Source organism: Petromyzon marinus, chromosome 4 (genome assembly GCF_048934315.1).
Source record: "Petromyzon marinus isolate PM22_M1 ecotype Great Lakes invasive population chromosome 4, UKy_Petmar_22M1.pri1.0, whole genome shotgun sequence".
Taxonomy (NCBI): Eukaryota; Metazoa; Chordata; class Hyperoartia; order Petromyzontiformes; family Petromyzontidae; genus Petromyzon; species Petromyzon marinus.
Window position 1 is genome coordinate 26,008,775 of NC_133670.1, and position 13,003 is coordinate 26,021,777.

At 54.3% G+C, this 13,003-nt stretch overlaps 1 protein-coding gene across 1 annotated transcript in view; it reads left to right on the plus strand.

Annotated features, from left to right (window-relative positions):
* LOC116937333 (receptor-type tyrosine-protein phosphatase N2-like) overlaps window positions 1-13,003 on the plus strand; it is a 228,638-nt gene that overhangs the window by 124,287 nt on the left and 91,348 nt on the right. The window contains exon 11 of the mRNA XM_032944399.2: window positions 12,828-12,892. Within this exon, the coding sequence (XP_032800290.2) occupies window positions 12,828-12,892 (65 nt within the window). The remainder of the gene's footprint in view (window positions 1-12,827; window positions 12,893-13,003) is intronic.

Consider the following 13,003-nt stretch of genomic DNA (forward strand, 5'->3'; position numbering starts at 1 on the left):
GTTTCGACTTAAAAATCATTATTCCTGTCTCGTTGTTTTTTGTTTGTTTGTTAAAGTAAGCTCCGAAAGTGAAACTTTCCGCGGTGGTGTCGTGTGGAAAGGGAGTTGTGCGGAAAAGATCTCGCGCCGTGAGCGCGCGACTGCCGTAAACCTAAATCCTGACCGGGGGCTCAGAGAGCGGCTCCTCTCATGCTGCCCCCCGACCCTCGAGCCGAGCGGTGCTGCCGTCACGGTCGGCATTACGTGGAGGCTGTGCCCGCGGGAGACAGGCCCCGCCGTGGGGCTGCTGTGTCCGTCACGGCCGTCGCCCGTGAAGGAGATGTTGAGGAATCCCCGCGGTGCGATCGCACGAAGGCCCGAGTCCCTTCGGACCCCGTGAGCCTCCGCGTGCACAGTGGCTGCCTATGTGTGTGTGTGCGTGCACGTGTCTGCCTCTGTGTGTGTGTGCGCGTGCACGTCTGCCTCTGTGTGTGCGCGTGCACGTGTCTGCCTCTGTGCCTGTGCGCGTGCACGTGTCTGCCTCTGTGTGTGCGTGCACGTGTCTGCCTGTGTGTGCGCGTGCACGTGTCTGCCTCTGTGTGTGTGCGTGCACGTGTCTGCCTGTGTGTGCGCGTGCACGTGTCTGCCTCTGTGTGTCTGCGCGTGCACGTGTCTCTGTGTGTGTGTGTGCGTGTGCGCGTGTGTTTGTGTCAACTAGTGGGGAGTAGTGGCGCAGCGGTTCGTGTGCTGCGCTACGAACCCGGTCACCCAAGTTCGATTCCCGCTAATGGCTAACATCAGACACGATTATATTATCTCAATATGTCCTCGGCTTTCCATAGGTTGACTCAGCCGCAAATGAGTACCTGGTGCTGTGGGTAAACATCGCCACTGGGGATACAAAGGCGGTGGGGCGTAGTGCTAGCCACCCACCCCCTCGTGTGCCGTGCCGGCCTTCATAGGTGCTTGCCAACAGCACTTGTCTCTACAGTCTGTAAATATTATACGAGGATCTTTGTATTCTAATATTGGTGGTGGTTTTGGTGAAGGTGACGTTTGTGGTGGTGGTGGTAGTAGCGGTATTTTTTCTGTCGGCTGCGTGCTTAAATTCCGCAGGGATTATTAAAAAAACAGCACCAACACTGTTTTGAAACACTTCATGTGCGTATGTGCGCAGTGTTAATTGGCCCGAATTATGTATCGAGCTCATTTGCATATGCTAATGAGGCCCGGTGGACGCGTGGCTTCGCGCGTGCCCGGGACGCGCTCGGCGCTGCTCAGCGTCAGGCGCGGGGCGTGATTGCAGCCCGAAACAGATTTAAAAAAAAGTTATGTTTATTTGCATATTTGCAATTAGTGGCAAGTTAATTTTGAGATCATCAATGCGTGTACGTGTCAGCCCAGAGTCTCAATTACATTGTGTCACGAAATCGCCGGAGTTTAGTAAACACGGGCGCCCGTTCGGAGCGCGCGCGTAAGTGATTTAATTTTGATGATTAACCTATTTGCCGATTTTAAAGAAGAGACGCCCTCGTGAATATGAATGAGGAGCGTGGTGGGGGTGTATACGACACGCGACTGTGCTGGTGACACGAGATTCGCTTTCGAATCGTTCCCCGTTTCATTCATCAGAGCTCGGGAGCCTGCAAGGGTCGCCGTTGCTCGCACGGAAAGCGTTGCGATGGATCCATCTACTCGGGGTGACTTGGAGGTAGCGAGGCGTTCCTGTCACCTCTTGTTTGCCTAAAATATCGATTGCCCGATATCTCAGCTGTTAATGCTCGCGCGCTGCAGACTTCGACTCGACGTCTCTCTGCGGGTAATCGTGGCTCTGTCGGGCCAGGGAGGCGATGCTCTCTCTGGTTCAAAGTTTTATTTTGCTGTTGATTATCGGGCCGCGGCCATCTCTTGTGGGGCGTTTGGCCGCCGATTTGATGGCATTCGCTGTGATGTGGCACGTAGCTGGGGAGACCGCGAGCCGAGATTACAATCGATTCTTACACTCACCGTTACGTGCATCGAATAATCCAGAGTTTGAGAATCGAGTTTTTTTTTGTTTCCATCCGTATAGCGTCTGTGTAATTAGTTCGTGTAACCGCTGCTTCCGATAGGGGCCGCTACATTTATCATCCGATAAATGGGTGTTTTACTGAATTCGCGAGGCCGGAGTTGTGACAATTCAGAATCATCACATATGTTTTCACACTGGAGAAATCCGATGAGCTATAAAGCTCCCTGTCACAGATGTCCAGTACAATTCATCCAGTCACTGGGGGGCGGCAGGGGGTGTCCCAACCTCTTCAAAGTTGTCTCACCGGCGAGCGGCTCCCCCGTGCTTCTTCTCGTGCCGTGAACAAGCAATTGCAGGGCTGCGCCTTCACCTTGTCTATGGATGTCTCTCGTGCCAGATTTAAAAACAAAATATATCCTACGTATTGTGTTATACATTGTCAGAGATTGTCAACGAACTTAATTTGAGGCGATTGCGGCGGTCGAGTCGACATTGATCTTCAGGAGTGGCTGTGATCCTTAGTCCTGGAATGATCCGCAGCGACACCCAGCGCCTCGTCTGAACAGAATAAGACAAATTCAACCTCACTGCTGCTGATCGCACCAACACGTCGGAAGCTAAGCAGGGATTTGAACGACTGTCTGGGAATGTTACTTGTTGTTGACTTGGTCTGTCAGGTGGCCGGGGGGATAGCAGCACACACATCGGTTTCTTAAATCCATCTATACGGAGCTTGGAGTGCCACCCCCCGGTGACCCCTTGTATGCGTAGGGTCACTCCAGGTACTCTCGTTTTGAAGCTCATTAATGCAATTTGGCCAAACATCCCAATGTAGCGGGACCCCCCCCCCCACCCCTCCACTGCATACGTCAACGCAGCGCCTCGTTACTACATTGGAACGCCGTCGCGGTGTAACGGTGAACACGCCGAGGGTCCAAGGTTCGATTCCATCTCCCGGCGTGGCGGCTGAAACAATGGGGCAGGTTTCTTAAAATCCCCTTACGCCGCTTGGCAGGGTCATGTGTGGTGGGATCAAGTGTGGGTACTCCCACCTCTTCTGAGACGTCTGTCCAAAGTACTTTCTGAAGTGGCTCTCTGGAGGACTCTAACAGTAGGGGGTGGGGCGGAGTAGGGGACTCTTCCACTAGCGGTGGCGTGAGCAAGCAATTGCAGGGCTGCACCTTTACCTGTTATCATCATTATTGTCATTATCATCATCATAATTATCATCATTATTATCATCATCATTATCATCATTATCATCATTATAATCATCAACATTATCATCATTATCATCATCATTATTATCATCATTATTATCATTATTATTATCATCATCATTATCAACATCATCATTATCAACATCATTATCATCATCATTATTATTCTGCGGCCCTCACGGAGCGTGTCACCGTTCACCGTCGTGGAGGTGGCTCGGCTGCGAGGGGCTTTGTGGCGAGGCTCTCTGGGCCACCGCGGCGGCCCGGCGCCCGGACCAGCGCGTCCGTGCGTCTTCAAACAGAGGCTGATTGATTAAATTTGCTTGACATTTAGCGCTGACGTGCATTGTGCATCTAAGTATAGCCGCGCTTTGTTGACCGTCGATGCGATGAAATGCTCCTCCCGGTTGCGCCGCTGCGCGTCCCATGTCGCGTGCGGTCACCTCCGTGACATTGCCGGGCCGCTCGCTGCCTCTGAAGCGGCGCTCCTCGTCAAAACTCAAAAATAAACCGTCCACGAAAGCCTTGCCCGAATCCCGACGCTACACGTGTCCACACTCTGTGCGTGTTCAGGAGGGCCCTGCGTTGGGTTGTTCGGCCAATTATCTTGATTACAAATCTGGAAAGTTACACCAGTGGCCATGGAGGGTTGCACCCTCGGAAATATATTGCGAGGCAGAAAACGTAAGTCGTGGATGTGGAAGCGAACACAGAGACGTCGCATCGACGGCGAAGACGAGCCCACCACAGTGGGCTTGCACGTACTGTATCTATGTTAAACTTCTTTCGTACCCTACGTAGTCAACCGCGCTGATCGGAGGCGCCATCGGCTTGGGCAGGACGCGTCGGCGATGGGCGACACTGGCGGCGGAATGGCAGCCAAAGGAGCGAGCCACTCCCCCCCACGCCGTGCCGTGTGGGACGGTGACGTCGTGGGGAGGCCTTCGTTCAGCAGTGTATAGACAATGGCTCTGTTGACGAGCATGATAGTGTTGTCTGTGGATGGAAAATGGAGTACATAGAGAGTTCACAACCCCGTATTCTGACCACTTTGTAGTATGAGTAGATTTGGAGGTTCACAAATGTGGACGCGATCCGCCAACCCGAGCCTTCAAATAGCCGAATTGTAGGCGCGCTCGTGCGCGTGTGTGTGCCTGGCTTCGCTCACAACACTGGCTTCTACAGTCCGTTCTGGCTATACGGGTGATCTGTCTTTGTGGTCTCCCAGTGCACCTAGCCTGGCACAAGCGCGTGCTGACGTCACCACCACTTAGTGGCGAATGGCTGCTGCTGCTGCTGCTGTTGTTGTGTGCCAGCTGTAGCCGTGACTCAAGGAGCTGTGTGGGGTAGAGGGGGGGGATGAGTGTGTGAGTGAGTGGGGAGCTCGAGTGAAGCGGTGAGCGCGCTGCGTTACGGACCTGAGGACCCAGGTTCGATTACCGCTCGGAGCCAACACCGGTGACGGATTATCTGACACGGTCCTGGGCTTCCCCTAGGTCGACTCAGTCTCAAATGAGTACCTAGTGCGGTGCGTGTAAACATCGCCACTGGGGAGACAAAGACGGCTGGGCGTGTGCTGCCCGCACACCTCCTCGTGTGCCGTCCCGGCCTTCAGGTGCTGCTCGCTAACAGCACTTGCCCCCAACAGCATGTTGAGGCTGTGCAGGGGCCCTTTGTCTTTGTTCACGTGTGCGGCGTGCGGGCGTGAGTCACGATTGGTGAATGGTCCGAGACCCCCCCCCCTCCGCCCGTGGAACTCGCGCGACTTGAGAACCCGGTCTGATGACGGGCGGCCGAGACCTGGACTCGAACCCAAGGTGGCAAGTGAGTGGCAGCGTTTCAGAGAGAACCCTCGCAAGACGGCGGCGCGTGCGTGCGCGTGCGTCTTCACCGACGTCGCTTGCCTCTCGACAGCCCCGCCGACACCGACCGCGCGCTTGGGGCATCTCCATTCGGCGGCAGGCAACAGCGACAACACGAAGAACCCAACTCGCAGCTCTCGCAGAGCAGGGCGGACACAAACAAAGAGGGCGAGGTTGCCTATTGCGAGAGAAACGTGGCGCCGTTAGAAACGCGAGGTCGGCCCGAACGCGGCGGCGGCGGCGATCATCGCCGCCACCGCGCGCTCGTTTCGTGCGCCGCCTCCAATTTGGTTCTGGGCTCAACGCGCGGCTTGGGGGGGGGGGCAGAGGCCCCGGGGAGCCGCGAGCCGTCGTCGGGACCGCGTGCCCCTGCGAGCCACCGCCGCCGCCGCTCGCCCTCCTCTTTGCTTTGTTTTTCAAAGATGTTTTGTTGTTTGTGATTTCCACTCTCCGTGTTGTCGTCACTCCCCCCTCCACCCCTCACTCCCCTCACTCTCCCGAGGAGAGTCACAGCAGCAGAGACACGCGCCGCCTAATGAGCCGCGGCGGCGCTTTGTGCGCGCAGCGGCTCCCCCCCCCCCCGGGGAGAGCGATCGATCCGCTCCGACGGTAATTTACCATTCGTTCGCAGTGCCCCGGGGGGCCGAGCCACGGGGGGGGGGGGGGGGTCACCGATGGGAGGAGACGGGGGGGGGGGGGTTCGGGAGTGGTGAATCGATTCGCCCCCCCCGCTGCCAACTTTCCCGATTCAATGAATCGTTGCGCTGTCAATGTGGTCAATGCAGCGGCCACTCGTGGCTGCAAGGGTCGCGTTGACCCCCTACGTATGGGAATACAAATACACTTTCATACTCCTACACACGTGCCATGAGTAGAGCTGGGACATCCCATAATTATCTTAGTCACCGATCTCTACCAATTATCGGTTCCGTTGCTCCACTTATGGGAAAAAAGCGAAAATAGTTTGGGGGGGAAAGTCTCTCCTCTGTTCCCACGTGTACGGCTGGACGGGAGGTGGCGGGCGGGGCTTGGTGACGTCATTGAAACCATGGGCCGCGTCACGCTGATTTTAAAGGGGTCCGTGTAATCAACCGCGAAGAGAGTAGTAAATTAGACAGCGAGCTGTCGATTAATCACCTTAATTGCCTCATGGTCCCATCTCGAGGCGTGAGGTTGCGAGTTCAAAGCGACCGACGACTCCATGCGCGACAGCCTTCGCGAGGCACCGTCGTGAAAAAGACCGCCGCTCCAAACGAGAACCCAGCAGCCAATCAGAGACCCCGAGAGGTTCACCCCGTCCCTCCACGTCCCGCGTCTCCTCTGCACGCTATTGGCCACGGCCATCAACACGACCCCAACTCGCTTCTGATTGGCTGCAGCGGTGTTTTTTTTTGTTCGGAGCGGTGGGATTTGAATGTTCGGAACTGCGACGCGGAACGTCGTTCCCTCGCGCCGTGCCGTCGTGCGCCGGCAGAAAAATCACCCACAGCTTCACGTCGAATCATCCCCGCGTCGTTCCGCTCCATCCACCTGTTTATTTTTGTTTGGGGGGTGATGGGGGGAATGAGTGAGGTGGTTACTACTATCCAGTGCCGTGCGTGAAGCTACCCGTGTGTGTGCGGGGAGCACAGTAGGGGGCACAGGTGGCGCATCAGCCAGTCATCTCAGTCGACCCGTGGCACCTGGGTCTCCCCTGTGACCTCCTGCCAGCGGGCGTTCGACACTTCACGTGGCCTCAACGTGCACATAGCCTGGCACAAGCGTCGTGGTGATGTCACCGCCACTTAGTGGCGAATGGCGGTTGTTGTTGGGGAGTGGAGGTGCAGCGGTTAAATGGGTTTCCGCCGTAGTTAATTGGTATAAATGAGTGCCAGGTGGAGAGGTTACAGCGCCTCGCACAGCTGGCACGATGGGGAGCACAGCTGGTGCATCTGCCAGTCATCGCAGTCAATCAGCCCATGGCATCTGGGCATGTTCCGTGCACCTAGCATGGCACGAGCGCCGTGGTGACGTCATCACCACTTAGTGGTTAACGGCTCTGGTTGTTGCAGCGGGTTGCACGCTGCGCTACGAATCCATGCGATCCGAGTTTGATTCCCGCTCACGGCCCCTATCGGTGACGAATATCTGGACCGGTCCTGGGCCTCCTCTAGGTCGACCGCGCCTTAAATGAATACCTGCGCTTGGTAAGAGAGAGAATTTATGTGGTGACGTGCTCTGCCGGCCTCGGTTGTCACTCGCTATCAGCACTTCCCCCAACAGTCATTCAACAGAGGATCTGTGTGATGCAGATTGATACACACACCGAGACAATTACGATCCCAGCCACTGCTAAGTTGGCTCGGCGCTGACTGAGTAGTGCCAGAGCTCGTGATCGGTGTTTGGGTGACCGGGGCACAGCGCAGTGGTAACACTTGGGCCTGAGTTCGATTCCCGACTCGGGCGATGTTCTGTGTGGAGTTTGCATATTCTCTCCCCTGTTCGGCATGGGTTTCCTCTAGATTCTCCAATTTCCTCCCAAAGCTGAAACACCCCATACAGTATTTATATACATACAGTGTAACTGGTAGTGGACAAAGGATTAACCAATTGCTGCAATGTACTCAGTTGGGATGACAGCACAACATCGCCACCCTACTGTCATAAACTTGGCAGAACCCTCCTGAAAAAGAGTCTTGAGACTCAGTGAGGCTGTTCTGGCTAACACTCCGAATGATAGTCCATTACGTTACGGACCGTATGCACTTCATGCGTTGACCACACCTCCCACGTGCGTGTGCTGTGCCAGGCGTTAATGGGTGCTCTCTCACGACACTCACGTTTGCAGTGTCTGACATTTCCCGTGACCGTCTCTGCGGAAACATTGGCAGATCTTTTTATATATTACTTTCTCGCCGCCACCTTCAGTGAAACATAACGCACCGACGGCCAACAGCGGCACATTCAGGCTGCCAAAAGTTGGGCTGCAGATAAAAAAGACGCAACACGAAAGTCACAAACGAGTCGAGCAAGTCTGCCTAAGAAATCCCAGTGCTGAAGAGACACGGACGAAACGCCCGACGGACTCTGCACATCTCACAAATAAAACTCAACACGTACGTCAATAGCAGTGTCGCTTTAAACGACGAATGGTGTAATATACGTCGTGTTGGTGGGCAATGGGCCTTCTTCATAGCACATCAATCGAGAGGCCAGAGAGAGGCAGAGTGGGTAACAAGGGTCGGAGGCGGCGCTTTCCACCATCTAAGGCAATTATTGAAGGGGGTCTAGGATCAAAATGATGAACTCAAGGGGAGAGTGTTGGAGTACTTTGGCAAAATTGAACTTGATCATGGAAGACAACATGCCAATGTGCCTGAGGACGGATGGTTCGAATCGATAGGCATGAATCTGCTGTGACGCGTGATTCAGAAGCAACAGCTGAAAGGTGCGCGGAGAGTGGCGCGGAGAGATGCATGCTGGGAATGACGCTGTGAGACAGAGACGAGGGGCACGTGGGTGAGAGGAGATGCGCAGGTGAGAGACAGAGAAGAGGGGCACGTGCGTGAGAGGAGATGCGCAGGTGAGAGACGGAGAAGAGGAGCACGTGGGTGAGGGGAGATGCGCAGGTGAGAGACGGAGAAGAGGCGCACGTGGGTGAGAGGAGATGCGCAGGTGAGAGACAGAGAAGAGGGGCACGTGCGTGAGAGGAGATGCGCAGGTGAGAGACGGAGAAGAGGAGCACGTGGGTGAGAGGAGATGCGCAGGTGAGAGACGGAGAAGAGGCGCACGTGGTTTAGAGGAGATGTGCAGGTGAGAGACGGAGAAGAGGGGCACGTGGGTGAGAGGAGATGTGCAGGTGAGAGACGGAGAAGAGGGGCATGTGGGTGAGAGGAGATGTGCAGGTGAGAGACGGAGATGAGGGGCACGTGGGTGAGAGGAGATGTGCAGGTGAGAGACGGAGAAGAGGGGCACGTGGGTGAGAGGAGATGTGCAGGTGACAGACGGAGATGAGGGGCACGTGGGTGAGAGGAGATGTGCAGGTGACAGACGGAGATGAGGGGCACGTGGGTGAGAGGAGATGCGCAGGTGAGAGACGGAGATGAGGGGCACGTGGGTGAGAGGAGATGAGCAGGTGAGAGGTCTCGCGCTCGCTGTGAAGGAGGAGAGGGGAGTGGGCTTGGGCAGGACGCTTCGCTGATGGCCGATGACCGAGCCTGGTGATGGAATGGCAGCCAGATGGAGGGGGACACCCACAAGAGGAGGGTCCGCCACGGAGATGGAGCGATGACGTCAGCTCGTGCAGAAGAAAGTGGAATTGTGGCATTACAAGTGGATCTTTGATCCAGCAGTGTATAGATCACTGTTGCTCGTACAGTCATCTACAAGGATGTCTTGTGTGCATTGTATGTTATATAACGTCATTTAGAAATGCTTCTCCTCGCTAGGGAGTGTGTGTTGGTGAAGCGGCGGGTTAAGGGGGCGAGAGTTCGGTTCAGAAGTCACCTCGCCACTGATGTTAGCCGTGGCCCGGCATCGAACTCAGCTCATTGGGTGTATGGCGCACTCCCAAACTCAGCATCATGCTGCACCACACGCGGTGGTGCTTTGCAAGGGGAAACGAGAGACATATGTTAACATGTCAACACTTTTCGCAACATGCTGTACTTGGAACACTCAAAGTAATCTGCTTTTTAAAGTAATTAAATGGTAAGATAATACGTATTGTGAGGTTTTTTTTATTCTCTAGAATTAAAATATTCTGGTGAATGAAGTACAATGGCAGGAGCACAAATTGAAAAGTTCGAGCAATTTTAAATCAACCGTGTCATTCTTCAGAATTCATTACTCCCACCTCTTCGAGCTCGCCATCTCTTATTAAATGTCTTCCGAAATTCTTCTGCCATTCCAATTCAACATATATTTGTTCCACGTAAAACCTCATGTAGCTAGTTACCCAGCTAGATTCTGTAATAATCTGTAGCAACGACCCGCAATCAACACCAGAGTTAGTGTTGTGGTGGTGAGGAGCCCAGCCATACATCTAGAGGCATAGATTATTTTTTTTATTGACGTGATCAATGTATTTCCTTAAGCATTGTGTTGCCAACTTTCCCCAAAGCTCTACGGATCTGGCTTTTGGTATCAGTCAAACGTTTGATCAATTTGATTGCAATTGTTGTCGGGGGGTTTGTGGTTGTTGTGAAAACACGCGAAATATGGATGGATAAACAAACACACGGACGGACGCAGGGATGGAGACACGGGCACACGGACAGGCATTACACGTCCCAGGCATTGCTCTGATTGGACTCCTCGGAACAGCAGGGAAGGGTGGTCTGTGCAGGTGTTGTGGCCATGTCAACAGAAAGATGCAGCTATTGATGATGATGATGAGGATGATGACAATGATACAGCCTCCCCTTCTTTCCGCTGGGGCGTCTCAGAGTGCTTCACACGCGAGATGTGACCTGCATCATTATTATTGTTGTCGTCTTCAGGGTTAATAGATCTGCAGCAGTGATGATCAGGGCGGCCACTGGAATCGAACCGTGAACCTCGGAAGCAGGCGGCAGGGAGCGCGTCTCTTGATGTTTTGTCGCACCATCATCTCATTGTAAATATTTTTCAGACTTTCCAAAATAAATGGTGATGTACTTCCTCTGTAAAACATGAAAACAAAAATGAAGAGGGGTACTTGTGAGGTGAGACGAACGCACACACGCCACTTGAAATCACCATTCAATTGAACATCCTTTGAATCCCGCCTTCATTTAAAGACAACACTTCTATGTATATACAATTATATACGTATACATATGTAAGAGGGCCCAAAACAAAAGATAAAACGTGCACTTAATCAGATTAGAGAAGAGCAACATATTGCATGTATCTGCGAGTGGAATTCGGCTCCTTGATTATCATTATTAACCGAGAGGCCCAATTAGTGCTGTGCTGACGATGCCTCCATCAGCCGCTCATTAACCCTGGGCTAGGGGTGCTGGGCACGTGGACGAGCGGGGAGGGAGCCGCCATGGGGGTGGGGGGGGGAGCGCTGGCCCAGGATTCGTGATGGACGAGTCCGGGTGAAGTGTCGAAAACCACAGCAACAAAATAGCCAGCTGCGGAGTTGAGCCCGGAGTAGCACAGCCCGGTGACCTAGCAAGGGCTGTGCGGGGTCGTTGCGGCGAGAGCGGATGGGCGGCCTTGTGGGGTGGCTGTCCCCGACTCCCCTTCCGAGGCTGGCGCCACCTGAATGCGTGGCGGGGATTTGTAGGAAACGCTGCGAGCAGCGGTGCCTTGTGGCCCCGACTTATAGGTGGGGCGGTGCCGGCGGCGCAGCAGCAGCGCATGGGAAGAGGGGTGACGCCTTGCCCCGACCGCCACCAACGTGTGCCTCCGGGAGACGACTTACGGCACGCCAGGTGTCTTAGGTGTTGGCTGCGAGGTGTGGCCAGGAGATGACAGCACAGCGAGTGGGCTCTTCAATCTCCCAGGTGTTGTGCCGAGGGTGGTTCGACACGCGGCACAACAACCGCGAAAATCCCACGGAGCGACCCTGGGGGGTACGGTGGGGGGCGGTGGGGGGGGGGGGGCTCTGAGTGCCCCCCCTCATCGCCCCCACGAAGCTAAGCACTCGTGTAAATAATTGGGCAAACACCGCCGTGTAGCAGTAGGATCCTCCTGAAAATGAGCCTTGAGGCTCGCCGAGGCTCTCCTGGGTACGCAAGGGGCATCTTTACTGTTGCGAGTGGAGAGCCCCTTGGTCTGCAATGAAAGATAAGAGACAGCTGTCATTTCACTCTGCTCACGATCCTCTATTCGGAGCACTAAAAGTCATCTGACAATTTTTATGTAGTAATACATTTCTATGATTTCAAGCACATTCTGGCGAAATAATTGAAAAAACGAAAGAATTGAAAAGTTTGAGCAATTTTAAACGAACCGTGTCAGTCGTTAGTATTCGTTACTCCCACCTCTTCGATGTCGCTGTCTCTCATCATCACCATTACTACAACTACATATCTTCCGCACGTCTTGTTCCACCGACTCATTTCAACTCAATGTTTATTTTTTTGCACGGAAAATTTCCCTTTATCCAGCTACCCAGCTAGATTCTGTGGCAACGGTCCTCAGCAGCCACGAATAAGAACGGAGTTGTTGGGGTGCGAGAAGGAGGCCAGCCAGCAGCCAACCAGGACACTCGAGGCACTGACAATGTTTAATCGTAGTATTCATTAGTAGGTGTGAGCTTTGAAGCTGCAGGGAGCCTGAGTAGGTGTCAGCGCAGGTGTTAAGCCACCAATAGTGAAGTGTGAATGATAAAAAGACGACCGCAAGGTTTCGGGTTTCAATGTCGCTCTGCTGTGCGCGATCGAATGCTTGCCTCATCCGCGATAGCGCACATCGGTGGTACTGTTGCACGCTCGTGGGTTAATGCACACGCACACAATGAGTTAATTGACACACGTGGCATGAACAAACTTACGTATGCCACGTGCACCTGGTGCGTGTGTGAGTGTTTTTTGTGTGTGTGTGGGAGGTGGGGGTGTAGTGGTTCAGGAGAGCGGTGGCGCAGTGGTTAACGCATTACGTTATCAACCCGATTCCTGCCTCCGACCAATAACAGTGGCGAATATTTGAACCGGTCCAGGGCATCCCTTAGGTCGACTCAGCCGCGTTTGTCTTCATTAGTGTGCTCGCTAACAGCGCTTGCCCCACCAGTCTATGTAGGCTACATGGTGAACCTTTGTGTTTGTGTGTCGGTGTGTGCAGTGCGTCAGAGGGAGGAGCTGGAGGCTGAGACGGGGCTGCACATCCTGCAGGCTGGAGTCGGGGAGGTAAGTCTCTCGCGTGCGCGCCCACTCACTCCGCCAGTGCGAACAAACCTGTGCCTGTGTCACAGCGGTACGCAAGCTCGACGGAGTTCCTTACTCACCAGGAAGCGCCAC